At 52.9% G+C, this 18,041-nt stretch overlaps 2 protein-coding genes across 2 annotated transcripts in view; both read right to left on the bottom strand.

Annotated features, from left to right (window-relative positions):
• Positions 1-550: 550 nt before the first annotated feature.
• Positions 551-15,850, bottom strand: DMBT1 (deleted in malignant brain tumors 1; the record flags this gene model as incomplete). The annotated part of the gene is made up of 17 exons (XM_082002325.1): positions 551-723; positions 1,384-1,655; positions 3,439-3,827; positions 4,214-4,386; positions 5,480-5,688; positions 5,900-6,191; positions 6,870-7,181; positions 7,383-8,045; positions 8,247-8,909; positions 9,111-9,773; positions 9,975-10,637; positions 10,839-11,540; positions 11,982-12,479; positions 12,568-13,269; positions 13,711-14,208; positions 14,296-14,997; positions 15,439-15,850. 17 exons carry the CDS (start codon positions 15,848-15,850, stop codon positions 551-553), a joined length of 7,986 nt encoding a protein of 2,661 aa, XP_081858451.1.
• A 154-nt stretch (positions 15,851-16,004) lies between these two features.
• Positions 16,005-18,041, bottom strand: part of LOC309406945 (scavenger receptor cysteine-rich domain-containing group B protein-like) — a 4,218-nt gene continuing 2,181 nt past the window's right edge. Inside the window, exons 3-5 of the mRNA XM_082002324.1 lie at positions 17,752-17,838; positions 16,888-17,664; positions 16,005-16,800 (exon numbers count right to left, since the gene is read on the bottom strand). Coding sequence (XP_081858450.1) covers positions 16,013-16,800; positions 16,888-17,664; positions 17,752-17,838 — 1,652 coding nt within the window. The 3' untranslated portion in view covers positions 16,005-16,012. The remainder of the gene's footprint in view (positions 16,801-16,887; positions 17,665-17,751; positions 17,839-18,041) is intronic.

Below are 18,041 nucleotides of genomic sequence, written 5' to 3'. Positions count from 1 at the left end.
GTACAGGAGCAATTCTGTAAGTGCAGCCCATATGCATTTTCACTTGTGGCTCATTATTGAGATATTTTTACCACAAAGAAACATTTTTCATGGACAAGTTTCCAGAGTATCTCATGGTGCTATGCATGTGTTTTGTCTGTGTATCAGCAATGGCAAAATAAGTCAGTTGTTCTTTCTCAAGTCACCTAAATCAGTCTTCTCAGTCACCTAAATCAGTCTTCTCAGACACTCAAGCAGGAGCTTAACTGAGATGCTCTGAAATGTCCAGCATTGAAGATGGTAGCTTATTTGGATGCTGGGATGGAAGAATCAACCTTCCTTTAGACCTTAGGTGTATGTGGACTTGAGGAGTTTAAAGCCAGGCTCCTTCATAAGTTCAGTTCATGGTGACACTGGGTTTTACCTTAGTACAGTAGATTCTTCAAACAAGATCTGGATGGTGGTATAGTCAAGTAAGAGTTACCCGCTACGCAGATTGCAAAACCAAATCATGAAGCAGACGACTGGTGAAAATACCAGCACCGACCACCTGCAAGCCTTGGGTTGCCTCTCACATTATCTGGTACTGGATGGGTTCCTGCAGTTTGCGCTTCAAAAGAAATCCTCCCACAGTGAGAACAGCAGCTACCAGTGCCACGGCAGTCACAGCCAGAGGAACATGGGAGCTGGCAGCAGGCACTGGGCTCTGAGAGTCCCCGTTCACTTGGGTATCAGAGGCCAGCTCTGTGCATAAAAGAGAAAGAGAGAGGCTTACATTTGTTTTCCTGAGCTAGGTAATCTCAAAGGTAATTAGGCAAAGAGAACTTGAATTAAAATGTTGCAATCTGGATCTGATCAGAAACCAAATTTCTTTATGGCACTTTGCTTCACAAAAGATCCTGTGGCCGTGCCAAACAAGTAAAGATTATGGCAAGAAATTAAAGAACAACTAAGAATTTGCAATGATTACAGTCTAAGACCATAAGATGCTGTTTGCTGATAATGGAAATAGAAGCTATAGGACACTGTGAAACAACATTTTCAAGGGCACCTGCAGGTTGGTTGCTAATAAATAAGAGACAGGACTATCAGGCACAGACAGCTTTGAAAAATTAATATAAATCCTTCAGGGAGACAAGTTACGTCTCATCCCTCTTCCCACAGATCTGATTCAATTGCCATTTGGCATGTGCAGAACAAATAATGGATCTAAACTATGGTAGAAAAGAAATCGCTTGTAAACAATTTTATAAAAATATTTTTTTTAAATCCCTATAAGAATTATAGCACAGTTATGAATAAAGCAACAAAGGCATATTTCAGAGCTGGATTTCATGTCTGAACTGACATGCAAACATACAGTAATATGCAGAGTCTTATGTTATGTAAATTATTTAAACTTACCAGTGTGCCTGTTCTCAGCATGAGCTTCCCGAAGCTGGACAGGTCCAATAACAACATTCACTTTTTCCTGGGAAGAACCTGCATTCCTCTTGAACCTACTAACACAGCCTTGATAGCAGCGAGAAGAGTAGTCGTTGTACCTGCACACCACCAGCTCACACTGCAGGTAAACCGACGGGTACCGATTAACAAATGAAAAAGCATTAAATGCAAACCGAGCAACATCGCTGTATGGTGAATAGTAGGAAGAGTAGGTAGGATCCTTCACACACCTGGAAAGATGTAAAGTTAATAGATTAGCTATTGTGAATAGAAATACTATTACACTGTCTCCGTGCAATATGTTTCAAGTTCAAATATAAAACCACGAGGTTAAAGTATTAGAGAACACAAAAGGATAAAAAAAAAGTCTGTTTTAGCAAGGAGAGAAAATAAGAGACAAAAATAAGTAATGGTGGCAGTGATTTCTACCACAATAACGTGTACAGCACTGGAATTTCATAGCTCAACAAAGTTCATGCAAACATGAATAGCTGAAAAATAGTTAGTGCTTCTGCTGGTTTCCGTGTTTCAGGTACAGTCAAGGACCAGTTTTGCATTTGTAGACAGGATTACCTGTTTGCAAAGAGGCCTCTGCAGGTTGTTGCAGAAAGAGAAAGGGCACCTTTCCATTCTGGAAGGACAAAACTACTTCTAATACACAATTTTGGGGGGAAATAAATGTGCTCTTTAGTCCTTTGATGTTGGTAGGGTACCTTGCTTGAGGAATCTCGAAATCTGACAGAGATCTCCAGATGTTGCACAGACCAAATTGCTAGATTATCTTTCCTGTCAATAAGTTTCCCTTCTTGAAAATTTCTAGCCTTAAAAGTTACCTAACTTAGATCCTAGTCATTCTGGTTTAATTTAACCACAATAAGTCACCCACAGCTGTTACACCAGAATATTTCAAAATTTTCATTAATTGCCTTTGTATCTCAAAAAAATTCCATTATGTTCCTTTCCCTAGGATTTTAAGCCCTCTTATTCTCAGTTTGCTTTACACTGCAGTGACATCCCAACATACCTGATATTTACAGATGGATATGATTGATTTTAGATTCAGTAAATACATTTCCTTTTGACATAGTTCCTTGTGACATGAATAAAAATGAACCGGAAGATGATCAGAATCTATTTGCCCCATCTCCCTGGTGAGTGTCCTGCTCACAAAGCTAGACAGTCCTTCCATGTCCTGCCTAATGTATATGTGTTTTTATGGCTAAAATAAAAAGAAACCCCAACAAGAAGAAAACCTTCCTAATATTCACATAAAGTGCAAAAGGGAGGACATTCACCCAGCAGGAAGGAGGCACTGTGTCCACTTCACCAGCCTGTCAGAAAACCAGCTTCCAGCTTAGCAGTAGGTTACTACACCGCTAAGGTTACTGATGTGAACGCCCTCCCAGGAGGCAGAGAAATTCAAATCCCACCAAGCACGGAAGGGAAATAAACTAGCATGATCCTTTCATTCCCAGAACAAAATGGGACACTGAGAACCACATTTTATGCTTCTAGCTCCCTGTTGGTTTTGCATTCCTTACAAGAGTCCACAACTTTTCCATTTCAAATCAAAAGGCACATTTTGTATCAAATTAAGCAAAATGTTTTAGGTTTTTAGAACAGCAAGAAAAGGCTAAGGAATTTATCTTCTTTTTGAACAGACTGTTTTGTATTCTAGTTATGATGCTGCAAAACTCTAGTTCTGATGTACGGAAACGTAGAACCATTGACATCCCTACACTTTGTGCATCTATTTTAGAAAAAAATTCAGACCTCAGTTTCTACACTGCCTCCTTGAGTGAAATCTCAGTGCTTGGCTGCAACTTCTGAATGGCATTTCTTTGTCATATTATATTTTATTCAGGTTTTGCCAAAAAGTATTTCTTACAAGTGTATTTGTATTGAGAATTGCAACCAATGTACACTGGCTCTAAATCACCTCTTTCATAAATCAAGCTCTTTCAGAACTATGCATACAGATAATTTTTAAGTAATTCTTTAGAAAGTTCTTACCCACTTCTGATCAATTCATAGGTCAATGTTCTAAAATTGCTAGGATCAGGTGATGCCACACATGTGTCCACAAACACCACCAGATTTGGGTCAGAGCTGTGAAGAGATGCTTGAAGGAACAAATTCTGATTCAGGTCAACGTAATATGGAAAGTCATGCACCGGCCACAGGAAAGATGAGGAATTGTAGAATGTCAAGTTCACATCGTATCTGCTGTACTGGGTTTCACTGACATTAATGATGTCATCGGCAATGTACATTACTTGCACCCAGGTGTTCTGGAGCATTTTGCAGTTGATGTGCAAGTGCAGGTCCTTTTGCCTCTTGATGGTGTAACCAGAAGCAGGTACTTTTATCACATTGGAGTAGGTGATCATTTCATTGTTGCCCTGTTTGACACATTAGATGAGTACAAAATTATCACAGGTAGTCATGTTTGCACTGTGTACTCTAAACTTTTGTATGTGCCGGATCCTAGTATTAGTCAGAAAGAACAAGTAATACTCAAAAATCTCAAGCATCCTGGATGGGATTGTCCACTTAACTGTCTCCTATACTTTGTTCTCTAGAATATCACTCTGATATAGCTATAGGGATTACCTAAAGCCCAGGAAGGGTAAGTAAGAATGTTTAACAAACCTTAGCCTCCAGAAACACATGCTTCTTTTCTGTGTTTTGAATACCTGTGGGGTACAACACCCTTTGCAAATTGCAAATGCCTATTAAGTTTCCACACCCAGTCTTGGAGAGTTCTCCAAAATAATTTGACACCAACCTGTCTACGTGTACCACAGCCATTGTATGGAACGTCGAATATAACCTCAGTCAATGTAATTGTTGGTCTACAATAAGAGTCAAATAAGTTGATGTTCGACACCGAGTAGCCCTGTGACTGGAGATAGTGTCTGTCTACAACCGCCCGCATGTATGTTGGCAAGCATACAAGAGCTAGGGAAGAAAATATGAATTATTAGTGATTCCAGGTACTTGATAATGCTTGCATGTTACAAATTCAACAAATACAATAGCTACTACCATTTAGGAGAGAGAATTCATAAGCCAAACCACTTATTTTTACACCTTAGACTTAGATACAAATAAGCAATAGTCTCTTACAAACTTCAGCTGACCTTCAATTACTCTCTTGACAAAAATATGTGGCCTACAATAGGCTTTTACTGAGACCTGGAGCTTGTGTCACCACTCACATAAAAATGCTAAGAAATGCTAGTTTCTGCTGAATAAGAATCCAAAAGCTCTTAGGGAAGGTGTAGAGCTAAACATGTACACATTGCAGAAACAGTACTTGGGTGGGAGGGGATCCTGAAACCATCTTCATGAGAGTTCACTGAGTCCATGACATGAAAAGCAATGATCCCAGGGAGTGTTTGGCCTTTGGTAGAGAGAGATATCTGATGATAGGGACCTACTGGTAACACACAGCCTCTTGAAAGGCAGTTACAAAGACAACAGAGACAAATGTGATGGCCATTGTTTGTGCCTGGCAAGGTTGTGAGTGCCCATTAGATAAACTTTCTCACTGGGACTGCAGGACAATACTGGAACAGGTCACCAATAGAAATTGTGGCTTTGAAGATTTCATCCTGGGAACATTTTCTAGACACTCAGCTGGACAAATTCATGGTGGATTTGATCTGGTGTTGGCAATAGCTGTGCTTTGAATAGATGGACTAGGAAGCCTCCAAAGGTCTTTTCTAACCAATATTACTATGATTCTATGAAAATCTGTCCACAAAAGTAGAAAAAATATATGAAAAATGAGGTGATAAGAAGAATAATTTAGACTGGTCATCTTAGAAAACGTCTAAAGGCAATTAATTTGATACTTGAAAGATTTTTTTAATGAAAACAATAATTATTGTCTGAAAGTGATTGGTCAATAACCAGTATGAAATTCAATTAGGAATGTCATCTACGTACAAGTTTTTCAACAACATTAACAAATACTTATTTAACAAATAAAATCAGGGTATAAAAGCTTCTAAGCAAAGAAAACATTACAAACAGAATGGAAACTTACTGGTGTTATGATCTGCTGGAAAGGACTGATATGTAGCATAAAACCCTCTATTGGAATATCTGGAATCACTGTGAAATCTGACAGTCATAAAGTTTGAGGATGATGTGTACGTGAGATCAGAACTAGAACAAATTCTTCCAAGCAGAGGAGAAGTATTGGGCGGTCCGTCATAGATCTCAATATAGTCATTCTGGCATCCACCTTGCAACCTAGGGAATAAACATGAACATACAGCAAAATGCATTTGGTAAACTTTGGTTTTTAAGTACTGAACAAACAATAAACTAAGATACTGCACCCACACAATTCCTATGTAATATTTATAATACTCTTATAATCATTGGAAATGTGCTTGGGAACCGTGCTGGAAGCTGAGATTTGGGACCCATTTATTGCCCAAGCAGCAAGTGATTTACTTACAGAATACTTCCAAATGTGAGCATAATTCGGAAATTATTCGTTACTTGAATTTGCCATGAACAATCTGCATTATCTGGATAATGCAAAGGATAAGAAGGACTCTGAAGTGTTCCAGAGGAATTTAAAAGCAAGCCACCACAAATATATTTTCTAGCTGAAAAAAAAAAAAAAGAAAGAAAATAAGATATAGACGTGTCCAATTTAGATTTACTTCTGATCAAATGAAAATACGTATTAGGTACCCAAGCCATAGCAAAAAAAGGATAAATCCTCAGAGACACTGATGGTTGTGCTCTTCTTATTCAGGCTACAAGTATGATGACCTCTTCAGAGAATTGAGAATCTCCCTTGCGATTTCATATTTGGTAGAATTAAGGCATAAATGTATATATGAAAAAGCAAAAGGTGCCGGCACAAAAAACATAACATGTAGAGAAGAAAGAAGATATTTAACAAAAAAAGCACAGCATGAAATCCACTCCTATCAACAGAATCAGACAGACACAGGAGACGAATATGTAGGATTTAATCAAATAGTATCAAATACAGATATTTTTGAAAAGTATTAAAACGTGCAAGCCACACAGCTCTACTCCTAAAGCAGTACATCATACACCTCCAAAATCACACACAAGAAGTATGAAAAAAGCAGACACACCTGGAGTAGTTAGAGCTGGAGTAGAAACAAAGGTTGCGGTCGTGGCATCTGTAAGGGGAGGAAGAGAAAGGAGCAGGTGAGGACCTTGTGCATGAAGGAGCATGGCTGGGTTTCCTCCCAGCTCTGGGGATGTTGGTGCCACCCTGCCCCATGGGTGATGGGGAGCCTGGGGGTCTCCGCAGGGTGCCCGTGCATGGCGGGACCGTCGAAGGACACAATCTTTGAAGGCGACTCCAAGACACATCCAATTGCGGCCAACAAGGGCCACCTTTGGAAGGCGTGCCGGTATTGGGGAAGGAGAAGCAACGGTACCTGAGCACACTACACCAGCGTCTTCCTGGTGGCCACAGTCATGGGCTCCCCAACCATTGTGGCTGCACTGGAAGAGGGAGGACTCATTCCCTGTGCAGTGCACATCGTCCAGGTAGATACTGCCAGTGCCTGGTCCAAAGTAGGCGTTTGCTGGTGCCGAAACAGCAAAGCCGCATCCCAGCTGCCTGCACACGACCTGGGCATCGTTCAGGTCCCAGTCATCATCGCAGACGGTGCCCCGGCCCCTGTAGTGGTAAATCTCGACGCGCCCCTCGCACCGGTTCCTGCCGTTCACCAGGCTCAGGGAGACACCTTGGGAAGCAGGCGACAGGGAAAACATGGGAAAACCCGCTAGCACACAGGCACCTTCTCTCGCGGGGCATTGGCAACGCTCTACGAGTTTCAGGCCACCAGCCCTGCCGCCCTCTGCTTAATTAGGCTGTGTGTTTCCCTGGTTCTGCCCTGCCATGGAGAAGACCGAGCCCCCCCACCCAGGGAGCCACTAACGGGTACCGCCAAGAGAGGTGGCTGGAAACACGGCCACAAATTCGGACCCACCTGGAGGAATGGGTGCCGTGGTGCTGCCTGCGGTCACGGCATCTGTAAGGGGAGGAAGAGAAAGGAGCAGGTGAGGACCTTGTGCATGAAGGAGCATGGCTGGGTTTCCTCCCAGCTCTGGGGATGTTGGTGCCACCCTGCCCCATGGGTGATGGGGAGCCTGGGGGTCTCCGCAGGGTGCCCGTGCATGGCGGGACCGTCGAAGGACACAATCTTTGAAGGCGACTCCAAGACACATCCAATTGCGGCCAACAAGGGCCACCTTTGGAAGGCGTGCCGGTATTGGGGAAGGAGAAGCAACGGTACCTGAGCACACTACACCAGCGTCTTCCTGGTGGCCACAGTTGTGGACTCCCCATCCATTGTGGCTGCACTGGAAGAGGGAGGACTCATTCCCTGTGCAGTGCACATCGTCCAGGTAGATACTGCCAGTGCCTGGTCCAAAGTAGGCGTTTGCTGGTGCCGAAACAGCAAAGCCGCATCCCAGCTGCCTGCACACGACCTGGGCGTCGTTCAGGTCCCAGCCATCATCGCAGACGGTGCCCCGGCCCCCGTAGTGGTAAATCTCGACGCGCCCCTCGCACCGGTTCCTGCCGTTCACCAGGCTCAGGGAGGCACCTTGGGAAGGAGGCGACAGGGAAAACATGGGAAAACCCGCTAGCACACAGGCACCTTCTCTCGCGGGGCATTGGCAACGCTCTACGAGTTTCAGGCCACCAGCCCTGCCGCCCTCTGCTTAATTAGGCTGTGTGTTTCCCTGGTTCTGCCCTGCCATGGAGAAGACCGAGCCCCCCCACCCAGGGAGCCACTAACGGGTACCGCCAAGAGAGGTGGCTGGAAACACGGCCACAAATTCGGACCCACCTGGAGGAATGGGTGCCGTGGTGCTGCCTGCGGTCACGGCATCTGTAAGGGGAGGAAGAGAAAGGAGCAGGTGAGGACCTTGTGCACGAAGGAGCATGGCTGGGTTTCCTCCCAGCTCTGGGGATGTTGGAGCCACCCTGCCCCATGGGTGATGGGGAGCCTGGGGGTCTCCGCAGGGTGCCCGTGCATGGCGGGACCGTCGAAGGACACAATCTTTGAAGGCGACTCCAAGACACATCCAATTGCGGCCAACAAGGGCCACCTTTGGAAGGCGTGCCGGTATTGGGGAAGGAGAAGCAACGGTACCTGAGCACACTACACCAGCGTCTTCCTGGTGGCCACAGTCATGGGCTCCCCAACCATTGTGGCTGCACTGGAAGAGGGAGGACTCATTCCCTGTGCAGTGCACATCGTCCAGGTAGATACTGCCAGTGCCTGGTCCAAAGTAGGCGTTTGCTGGTGCCGAAACAGCAAAGCCGCATCCCAGCTGCCTGCACACGACCTGGGCGTCGTTCAGGTCCCAGTCATCATCGCAGACGGTGCCCCGGCCCCTGTAGTGGTAAATCTCGACGCGCCCCTCGCACCGGTTCCTGCCGTTCACCAGGCTCAGGGAGACACCTTGGGAAGGAGGCGACAGGGAAAACATGGGAAAACCCGCTAGCACACAGGCACCTTCTCTCGCGGGGCATTGGCAACGCTCTACGAGTTTCAGGCCACCAGCCCTGCCGCCCTCTGCTTAATTAGGCTGTGTGTTTCCCTGGTTCTGCCCTGCCATGGAGAAGACCGAGCCCCCCCACCCAGGGAGCCACTAACGGGTACCGCCAAGAGAGGTGGCTGGAAACACGGCCACAAATTCGGACCCACCTGGAGGAATGGGTGCCGTGGTGCTGCCTGCGGTCGCGGCATCTGTAAGGGGAGGAAGAGAAAGGAGCAGGTGAGGACCTTGTGCATGAAGGAGCATGGCTGGGTTTCCTCCCAGCTCTGGGGATGTTGGTGCCACCCTGCCCCATGGGTGATGGGGAGCCTGGGGGTCTCCGCAGGGTGCCCGTGCATGGCGGGACCGTCGAAGGACACAATCTTTGAAGGCGACTCCAAGACACATCCAATTGCGGCCAACAAGGGCCACCTTTGGAAGGCGTGCCGGTATTGGGGAAGGAGAAGCAACGGTACCTGAGCACACTACACCAGCGTCTTCCTGGTGGCCACAGTTGTGGACTCCCCATCCATTGTGGCTGCACTGGAAGAGGGAGGACTCATTCCCTGTGCAGTGCACATCGTCCAGGTAGATACTGCCAGTGCCTGGTCCAAAGTAGGCGTTTGCTGGTGCCGAAACAGCAAAGCCGCATCCCAGCTGCCTGCACACGACCTGGGCGTCGTTCAGGTCCCAGCCATCATCGCAGACGGTGCCCCGGCCCCCGTAGTGGTAAATCTCGACGCGCCCCTCGCACCGGTTCCTGCCGTTCACCAGGCTCAGGGAGGCACCTTGGGAAGGAGGCGACAGGGAAAACATGGGAAAACCCGCTAGCACACAGGCACCTTCTCTCGCGGGGCATTGGCAACGCTCTACGAGTTTCAGGCCACCAGCCCTGCCGCCCTCTGCTTAATTAGGCTGTGTGTTTCCCTGGTTCTGCCCTGCCATGGAGAAGACCGAGCCCCCCCACCCAGGGAGCCACTAACGGGTACCGCCAAGAGAGGTGGCTGGAAACACGGCCACAAATTCGGACCCACCTGGAGGAATGGGTGCCGTGGTGCTGCCTGCGGTCACGGCATCTGTAAGGGGAGGAAGAGAAAGGAGCAGGTGAGGACCTTGTGCATGAAGGAGCATGGCTGGGTTTCCTCCCAGCTCTGGGGATGTTGGTGCCACCCTGCCCCATGGGTGATGGGGAGCCTGGGGGTCTCCGCAGGGTGCCCGTGCATGGCGGGACCGTCGAAGGACACAATCTTTGAAGGCGACTCCAAGACACATCCAATTGCGGCCAACAAGGGCCACCTTTGGAAGGCGTGCCGGTATTGGGGAAGGAGAAGCAACGGTACCTGAGCACACTACACCAGCGTCTTCCTGGTGGCCACAGTTGTGGACTCCCCATCCATTGTGGCTGCACTGGAAGAGGGAGGACTCATTCCCTGTGCAGTGCACATCGTCCAGGTAGATACTGCCAGTGCCTGGTCCAAAGTAGGCGTTTGCTGGTGCCGAAACAGCAAAGCCGCATCCCAGCTGCCTGCACACGACCTGGGCGTCGTTCAGGTCCCAGCCATCATCGCAGACGGTGCCCCGGCCCCCGTAGTGGTAAATCTCGACGCGCCCCTCGCACCGGTTCCTGCCGTTCACCAGGCTCAGGGAGGCACCTTGGGAAGGAGGCGACAGGGAAAACATGGGAAAACCCGCTAGCACACAGGCACCTTCTCTCGCGGGGCATTGGCAACGCTCTACGAGTTTCAGGCCACCAGCCCTGCCGCCCTCTGCTTAATTAGGCTGTGTGTTTCCCTGGTTCTGCCCTGCCATGGAGAAGACCGAGCCCCCCCACCCAGGGAGCCACTAACGGGTACCGCCAAGAGAGGTGGCTGGAAACATGGCCACAAATTCGGACCCACCTGGAGGAATGGGTGCCGTGGTGCTGCCTGCGGTCGCGGCATCTATAAGGGGAGGAAGAGAAAGGAGCAGGTGAGGACCTTGTGCATGAAGGAGCATGGCTGGGTTTCCTCCCAGCTCTGGGGATGTTGGTGCCACCCTGCCCCATGGGAGATGGGGAGCCTGGGGGTCTCCGCAGGGTGCCCGTGCATGGCGGGACCGTCGAAGGACACAATCTTTGAAGGCGACTCCAAGACACATCCAATTGCGGCCAACAAGGGCCACCTTTGGAAGGCGTGCCGGTATTGGGGAAGGAGAAGCAACGGTACCTGAGCACACTACACCAGCGTCTTCCTGGTGGCCACAGTTGTGGACTCCCCATCCATTGTGGCTGCACTGGAAGAGGGAGGACTCATTCCCTGTGCAGTGCACATCGTCCAGGTAGATACTGCCAGTGCCTGGTCCAAAGTAGGCGTTTGCTGGTGCCGAAACAGCAAAGCCGCATCCCAGCTGCCTGCACACGACCTGGGCGTCGTTCAGGTCCCAGCCATCATCGCAGACGGTGCCCCGGCCCCCGTAGTGGTAAATCTCGACGCGCCCCTCGCACCGGTTCCTGCCGTTCACCAGGCTCAGGGAGGCACCTTGGGAAGGAGGCGACAGGGAAAACATGGGAAAACCCGCTAGCACACAGGCACCTTCTCTCGCGGGGCATTGGCAACGCTCTACGAGTTTCAGGCCACCAGCCCTGCCGCCCTCTGCTTAATTAGGCTGTGTGTTTCCCTGGTTCTGCCCTGCCATGGAGAAGACCGAGCCCCCCCACCCAGGGAGCCACTAACGGGTACCGCCAAGAGAGGTGGCTGGAAACACGGCCACAAATTCGGACCCACCTGGAGGAATGGGTGCCGTGGTGCTGCCTGCGGTCGCGGCATCTATAAGGGGAGGAAGAGAAAGGAGCAGGTGAGGACCTTGTGCATGAAGGAGCATGGCTGGGTTTCCTCCCAGCTCTGGGGATGTTGGTGCCACCCTGCCCCATGGGTGATGGGGAGCCTGGGGGTCTCCGCAGGGTGCCCGTGCATGGCGGGACCGTCGAAGGACACAATCTTTGAAGGCGACTCCAAGACACATCCAATTGCGGCCAACAAGGGCCACCTTTGGAAGGCGTGCCGGTATTGGGGAAGGAGAAGCAACGGTACCTGAGCACACTACACCAGCGTCTTCCTGGTGGCCACAGTTGTGGACTCCCCATCCATTGTGGCTGCACTGGAAGAGGGAGGACTCATTCCCTGTGCAGTGCACATCGTCCAGGTAGATACTGCCAGTGCCTGGTCCAAAGTAGGCGTTTGCTGGTGCCGAAACAGCAAAGCCGCATCCCAGCTGCCTGCACACGACCTGGGCGTCGTTCAGGTCCCAGCCATCATCACAGACGGTGCCCCGGCCCCCGTAGTGGTAAATCTCGACGCGCCCCTCGCACCGGTTCCTGCCGTTCACCAGGCTCAGGGAGGCACCTTGGGAAGGAGGCGACAGGGAAAACATGGGAAAACCCGCTAGCACACAGGCACCTTCTCTCGCGGGGCATTGGCAACGCTCTACGAGTTTCAGGCCACCAGCCCTGCCGCCCTCTGCTTAATTAGGCTGTGTGTTTCCCTGGTTCTGCCCTGCCATGGAGAAGACCGAGCCCCCCCCACCCAGGGAGCCACTAACGGGTACCGCCAAGAGAGGTGGCTGGAAACACGGCCACAAATTCGGACCCACCTGGAGGAATGGGTGCCGTGGTGCTGCCTGCGGTCGCGGCATCTGTAAGGGGAGGAAGAGAAAGGAGCAGGTGAGGACCTTGTGCATGAAGGAGCATGGCTGGGTTTCCTCCCAGCTCTGGGGATGTCGGTGCCACCCCGCCCCATGGGTGATGGGGAGCCTGGGGGTCTCCGCAGGGTACCCGTGCATGGCGGGACCGTCGAAGGACACAATCTTTGAAGGCGACTCCAAGACACATCCAATTGCGGCCAACAAGGGCCACCTTTGGAAGGCGTGCCGGTATTGGGGAAGGAGAAGCAACGGTACCTGAGCACACTACACCAGCGTCTTCCTGGTGGCCACAGTTGTGGACTCCCCATCCATTGTGGCTGCACTGGAAGAGGGAGGACTCATTCCCTGTGCAGTGCACATCGTCCAGGTAGATACTGCCAGTGCCTGGTCCAAAGTAGGCGTTTGCTGGTGCCGAAACAGCAAAGCCGCATCCCAGCTGCCTGCACACGACCTGGGCGTCGTTCAGGTCCCAGCCATCATCGCAGACGGTGCCCCGGCCCCCGTAGTGGTAAATCTCGACGCGCCCCTCGCACCGGTTCCTGCCGTTCACCAGGCTCAGGGAGGCACCTTGGGAAGGAGGCGACAGGGAAAACATGGGAAAACCCGCTAGCACACAGGCACCTTCTCTCGCGGGGCATTGGCAACGCTCTACGAGTTTCAGGCCACCAGCCCTGCCGCCCTCTGCTTAATTAGGCTGTGTGTTTCCCTGGTTCTGCCCTGCCATGGAGAAGACCGAGCCCCCCCACCCAGGGAGCCACTAACGGGTACCGCCAAGAGAGGTGGCTGGAAACACGGCCACAAATTCGGACCCACCTGGAGGAATGGGTGCCGTGGTGCTGCCTGCGGTCGCGGCATCTGTAAGGGGAGGAAGAGAAAGGAGCAGGTGAGGACCTTGTGCATGAAGGAGCATGGCTGGGTTTCCTCCCAGCTCTGGGGATGTCGGTGCCACCCCGCCCCATGGGTGATGGGGAGCCTGGGGGTCTCCGCAGGGTACCCGTGCATGGCGGGACCGTCGAAGGACACAATCTTTGAAGGCGACTCCAAGACACATCCAATTGCGGCCAACAAGGGCCACCTTTGGAAGGCGTGCCGGTATTGGGGAAGGAGAAGCAACGGTACCTGAGCACACTACACCAGCGTCTTCCTGGTGGCCACAGTTGTGGACTCCCCATCCATTGTGGCTGCACTGGAAGAGGGAGGACTCATTCCCTGTGCAGTGCACATCGTCCAGGTAGATACTGCCAGTGCCTGGTCCAAAGTAGGCGTTTGCTGGTGCCGAAACAGCAAAGCCGCATCCCAGCTGCCTGCACACGACCTGGGCGTCGTTCAGGTCCCAGCCATCATCGCAGACGGTGCCCCGGCCCCCGTAGTGGTAAATCTCGACGCGCCCCTCGCACCGGTTCCTGCCGTTCACCAGGCTCAGGGAGGCACCTTGGGAAGGAGGCGACAGGGAAAACATGGGAAAACCCGCTAGCACACAGGCACCTTCTCTCGCGGGGCATTGGCAACGCTCTACGAGTTTCAGGCCACCAGCCCTGCCGCCCTCTGCTTAATTAGGCTGTGTGTTTCCCTGGTTCTGCCCTGCCATGGAGAAGACCGAGCCCCCCCACCCAGGGAGCCACTAACGGGTACCGCCAAGAGAGGTGGCTGGAAACACGGCCACAAATTCGGACCCACCTGGAGGAATGGGTGCCGTGGTGCTGCCTGCGGTCGCGGCATCTGTAAGGGGAGGAAGAGAAAGGAGCAGGTGAGGACCTTGTGCATGAAGGAGCATGGCTGGGTTTCCTCCCAGCTCTGGGGATGTCGGTGCCACCCCGCCCCATGGGTGATGGGGAGCCTGGGGGTCTCCGCAGGGTACCCGTGCATGGCGGGACCGTCGAAGGACACAATCTTTGAAGGCGACTCCAAGACACATCCAATTGCGGCCAACAAGGGCCACCTTTGGAAGGCGTGCCGGTATTGGGGAAGGAGAAGCAACGGTACCTGAGCACACTACACCAGCGTCTTCCTGGTGGCCACAGTTGTGGACTCCCCATCCATTGTGGCTGCACTGGAAGAGGGAGGACTCATTCCCTGTGCAGTGCACATCGTCCAGGTAGATACTGCCAGTGCCTGGTCCAAAGTAGGCGTTTGCTGGTGCCGAAACAGCAAAGCCGCATCCCAGCTGCCTGCACACGACCTGGGCGTCGTTCAGGTCCCAGCCATCATCGCAGACGGTGCCCCGGCCCCCGTAGTGGTAAATCTCGACGCGCCCCTCGCACCGGTTCCTGCCGTTCACCAGGCTCAGGGAGGCACCTTGGGAAGGAGGCGACAGGGAAAACATGGGAAAACCCGCTAGCACACAGGCACCTTCTCTCGCGGGGCATTGGCAACGCTCTACGAGTTTCAGGCCACCAGCCCTGCCGCCCTCTGCTTAATTAGGCTGTGTGTTTCCCTGGTTCTGCCCTGCCATGGAGAAGACCGAGCCCCCCCACCCAGGGAGCCACTAACGGGTACCGCCAAGAGAGGTGGCTGGAAACACGGCCACAAATTCGGACCCACCTGGAGGAATGGGTGCCGTGGTGCTGCCTGCGGTCGCGGCATCTGTAAGGGGAGGAAGAGAAAGGAGCAGGTGAGGACCTTGTGCATGAAGGAGCATGGCTGGGTTTCCTCCCAGCTCTGGGGATGTTGGTGCCACCCCGCCCCATGGGTGATGGGGAGCCTGGGGGTCTCCGCAGGGTGCCCGTGCATGGCGGGACCGTCGAAGGACACAATCTTTGAAGGCGACTCCAAGACACATCCAATTGCGGCCAGCAAGGGCCACCTTTGGAAGGCGTGCCGGTATTGGGGAAGGAGAAGCAACGGTACCTGAGCACACTACACCAGCGTCTTCCTGGTGGCCACAGTTGTGGACTCCCCATCCATTGTGGCTGCACTGGAAGAGGGAGGACTCATTCCCTGTGCAGTGCACATCGTCCAGGTAGATACTGCCAGTGCCTGGTCCAAAGTAGGCGTTTGCTGGTGCCGAAACAGCAAAGCCGCATCCCAGCTGCCTGCACACGACCTGGGCGTCGTTCAGGTCCCAGCCATCATCGCAGACGGTGCCCCGGCCCCCGTAGTGGTAAATCTCGACGCGCCCCTCGCACCGGTTCCTGCCGTTCACCAGGCTCAGGGAGGCACCTTGGGAAGGAGGCGACAGGGAAAACATGGGAAAACCCGCTAGCACACAGGCACCTTCTCTCGCGGGGCATTGGCAACGCTCTACGAGTTTCAGGCCACCAGCCCTGCCGCCCTCTGCTTAATTAGGCTGTGTGTTTCCCTGGTTCTGCCCTGCCATGGAGAAGACCGAGCCCCCCCACCCAGGGAGCCACTAACGGGTACCGCCAAGAGAGGTGGCTGGAAACACGGCCACAAATTCGGACCCACCTGGAGGAATGGGTGCCGTGGTGCTGCCTGCGGTCGCGGCATCTGTAAGGGGAGGAAGAGAAAGGAGCAGGTGAGGACCTTGTGCATGAAGGAGCATGGCTGGGTTTCCTCCCAGCTCTGGGGATGTTGGTGCCACCCCGCCCCATGGGTGATGGGGAGCCTGGGGGTCTCCGCAGGGTACCCGTGCATGGCGGGACCGTCGAAGGACACAATCTTTGAAGGCGACTCCAAGACACATCCAATTGCGGCCAACAAGGGCCACCTTTGGAAGGCGTGCCGGTATTGGGGAAGGAGAAGCAACGGTACCTGAGCACACTACACCAGCGTCTTCCTGGTGGCCACAGTTGTGGACTCCCCATCCATTGTGGCTGCACTGGAAGAGGGAGGACTCATTCCCTGTGCAGTGCACATCGTCCAGGTAGATACTGCCAGTGCCTGGTCCAAAGTAGGCGTTTGCTGGTGCCGAAACAGCAAAGCCGCATCCCAGCTGCCTGCACACGACCTGGGCGTCGTTCAGGTCCCAGCCATCATCGCAGACGGTGCCCCGGCCCCCGTAGTGGTAAATCTCGACGCGCCCCTCGCACCGGTTCCTGCCGTTCACCAGGCTCAGGGAGGCACCTTGGGAAGGAGGCGACAGGGAAAACATGGGAAAACCCGCTAGCACACAGGCACCTTCTCTCGCGGGGCATTGGCAACGCTCTACGAGTTTCAGGCCACCAGCCCTGCCGCCCTCTGCTTAATTAGGCTGTGTGTTTCCCTGGTTCTGCCCTGCCATGGAGAAGACCGAGCCCCCCCACCCAGGGAGCCACTAACGGGTACCGCCAAGAGAGGTGGCTGGAAACACGGCCACAAATTCGGACCCACCTGGAGGAATGGGTGCCGTGGTGCTGCCTGCGGTCGCGGCATCTGTAAGGGGAGGAAGAGAAAGGAGCAGGTGAGGACCTTGTGCATGAAGGAGCATGGCTGGGTTTCCTCCCAGCTCTGGGGATGTCGGTGCCACCCCGCCCCATGGGTGATGGGGAGCCTGGGGGTCTCCGCAGGGTACCCGTGCATGGCGGGACCGTCGAAGGACACAATCTTTGAAGGCGACTCCAAGACACATCCAATTGCGGCCAACAAGGGCCACCTTTGGAAGGCGTGCCGGTATTGGGGAAGGAGAAGCAACGGTACCTGAGCACACTACACCAGCGTCTTCCTGGTGGCCACAGTTGTGGACTCCCCATCCATTGTGGCTGCACTGGAAGAGGGAGGACTCATTCCCTGTGCAGTGCACATCGTCCAGGTAGATACTGCCAGTGCCTGGTCCAAAGTAGGCGTTTGCTGGTGCCGAAACAGCAAAGCCGCATCCCAGCTGCCTGCACACGACCTGGGCGTCGTTCAGGTCCCAGCCATCATCGCAGACGGTGCCCCGGCCCCCGTAGTGGTAAATCTCGACGCGCCCCTCGCACCGGTTCCTGCCGTTCACCAGGCTCAGGGAGGCACCTTGGGAAGGAGGCGACAGGGAAAACATGGGAAAACCCGCTAGCACACAGGCACCTTCTCTCGCGGGGCATTGGCAACGCTCTACGAGTTTCAGGCCACCAGCCCTGCCGCCCTCTGCTTAATTAGGCTGTGTGTTTCCCTGGTTCTGCCCTGCCATGGAGAAGACCGAGCCCCCCCACCCAGGGAGCCACTAACGGGTACCGCCAAGAGAGGTGGCTGGAAACACGGCCACAAATTCGGACCCACCTGGAGGAATGGGTGCCGTGGTGCTGCCTGCGGTCGCGGCATCTGTAAGGGGAGGAAGAGAAAGGAGCAGGTGAGGACCTTGTGCATGAAGGAGCATGGCTGGGTTTCCTCCCAGCTCTGGGGATGTTGGTGCCACCCCGCCCCATGGGTGATGGGGAGCCTGGGGGTCTCCGCAGGGTGCCCGTGCATGGCGGGACCGTCGAAGGACACAATCTTTGAAGGCGACTCCAAGACACATCCAATTG

This window comes from Phaethon aethereus (assembly GCF_964289735.1).
Source record: "Phaethon aethereus genome assembly, chromosome: 7".
NCBI classification, from domain to species: domain Eukaryota; kingdom Metazoa; phylum Chordata; class Aves; order Phaethontiformes; family Phaethontidae; genus Phaethon; species Phaethon aethereus.
Note: the sequence above shows the minus strand (reverse complement) of the source record. Positions and strands in the feature narration are given on the sequence as shown.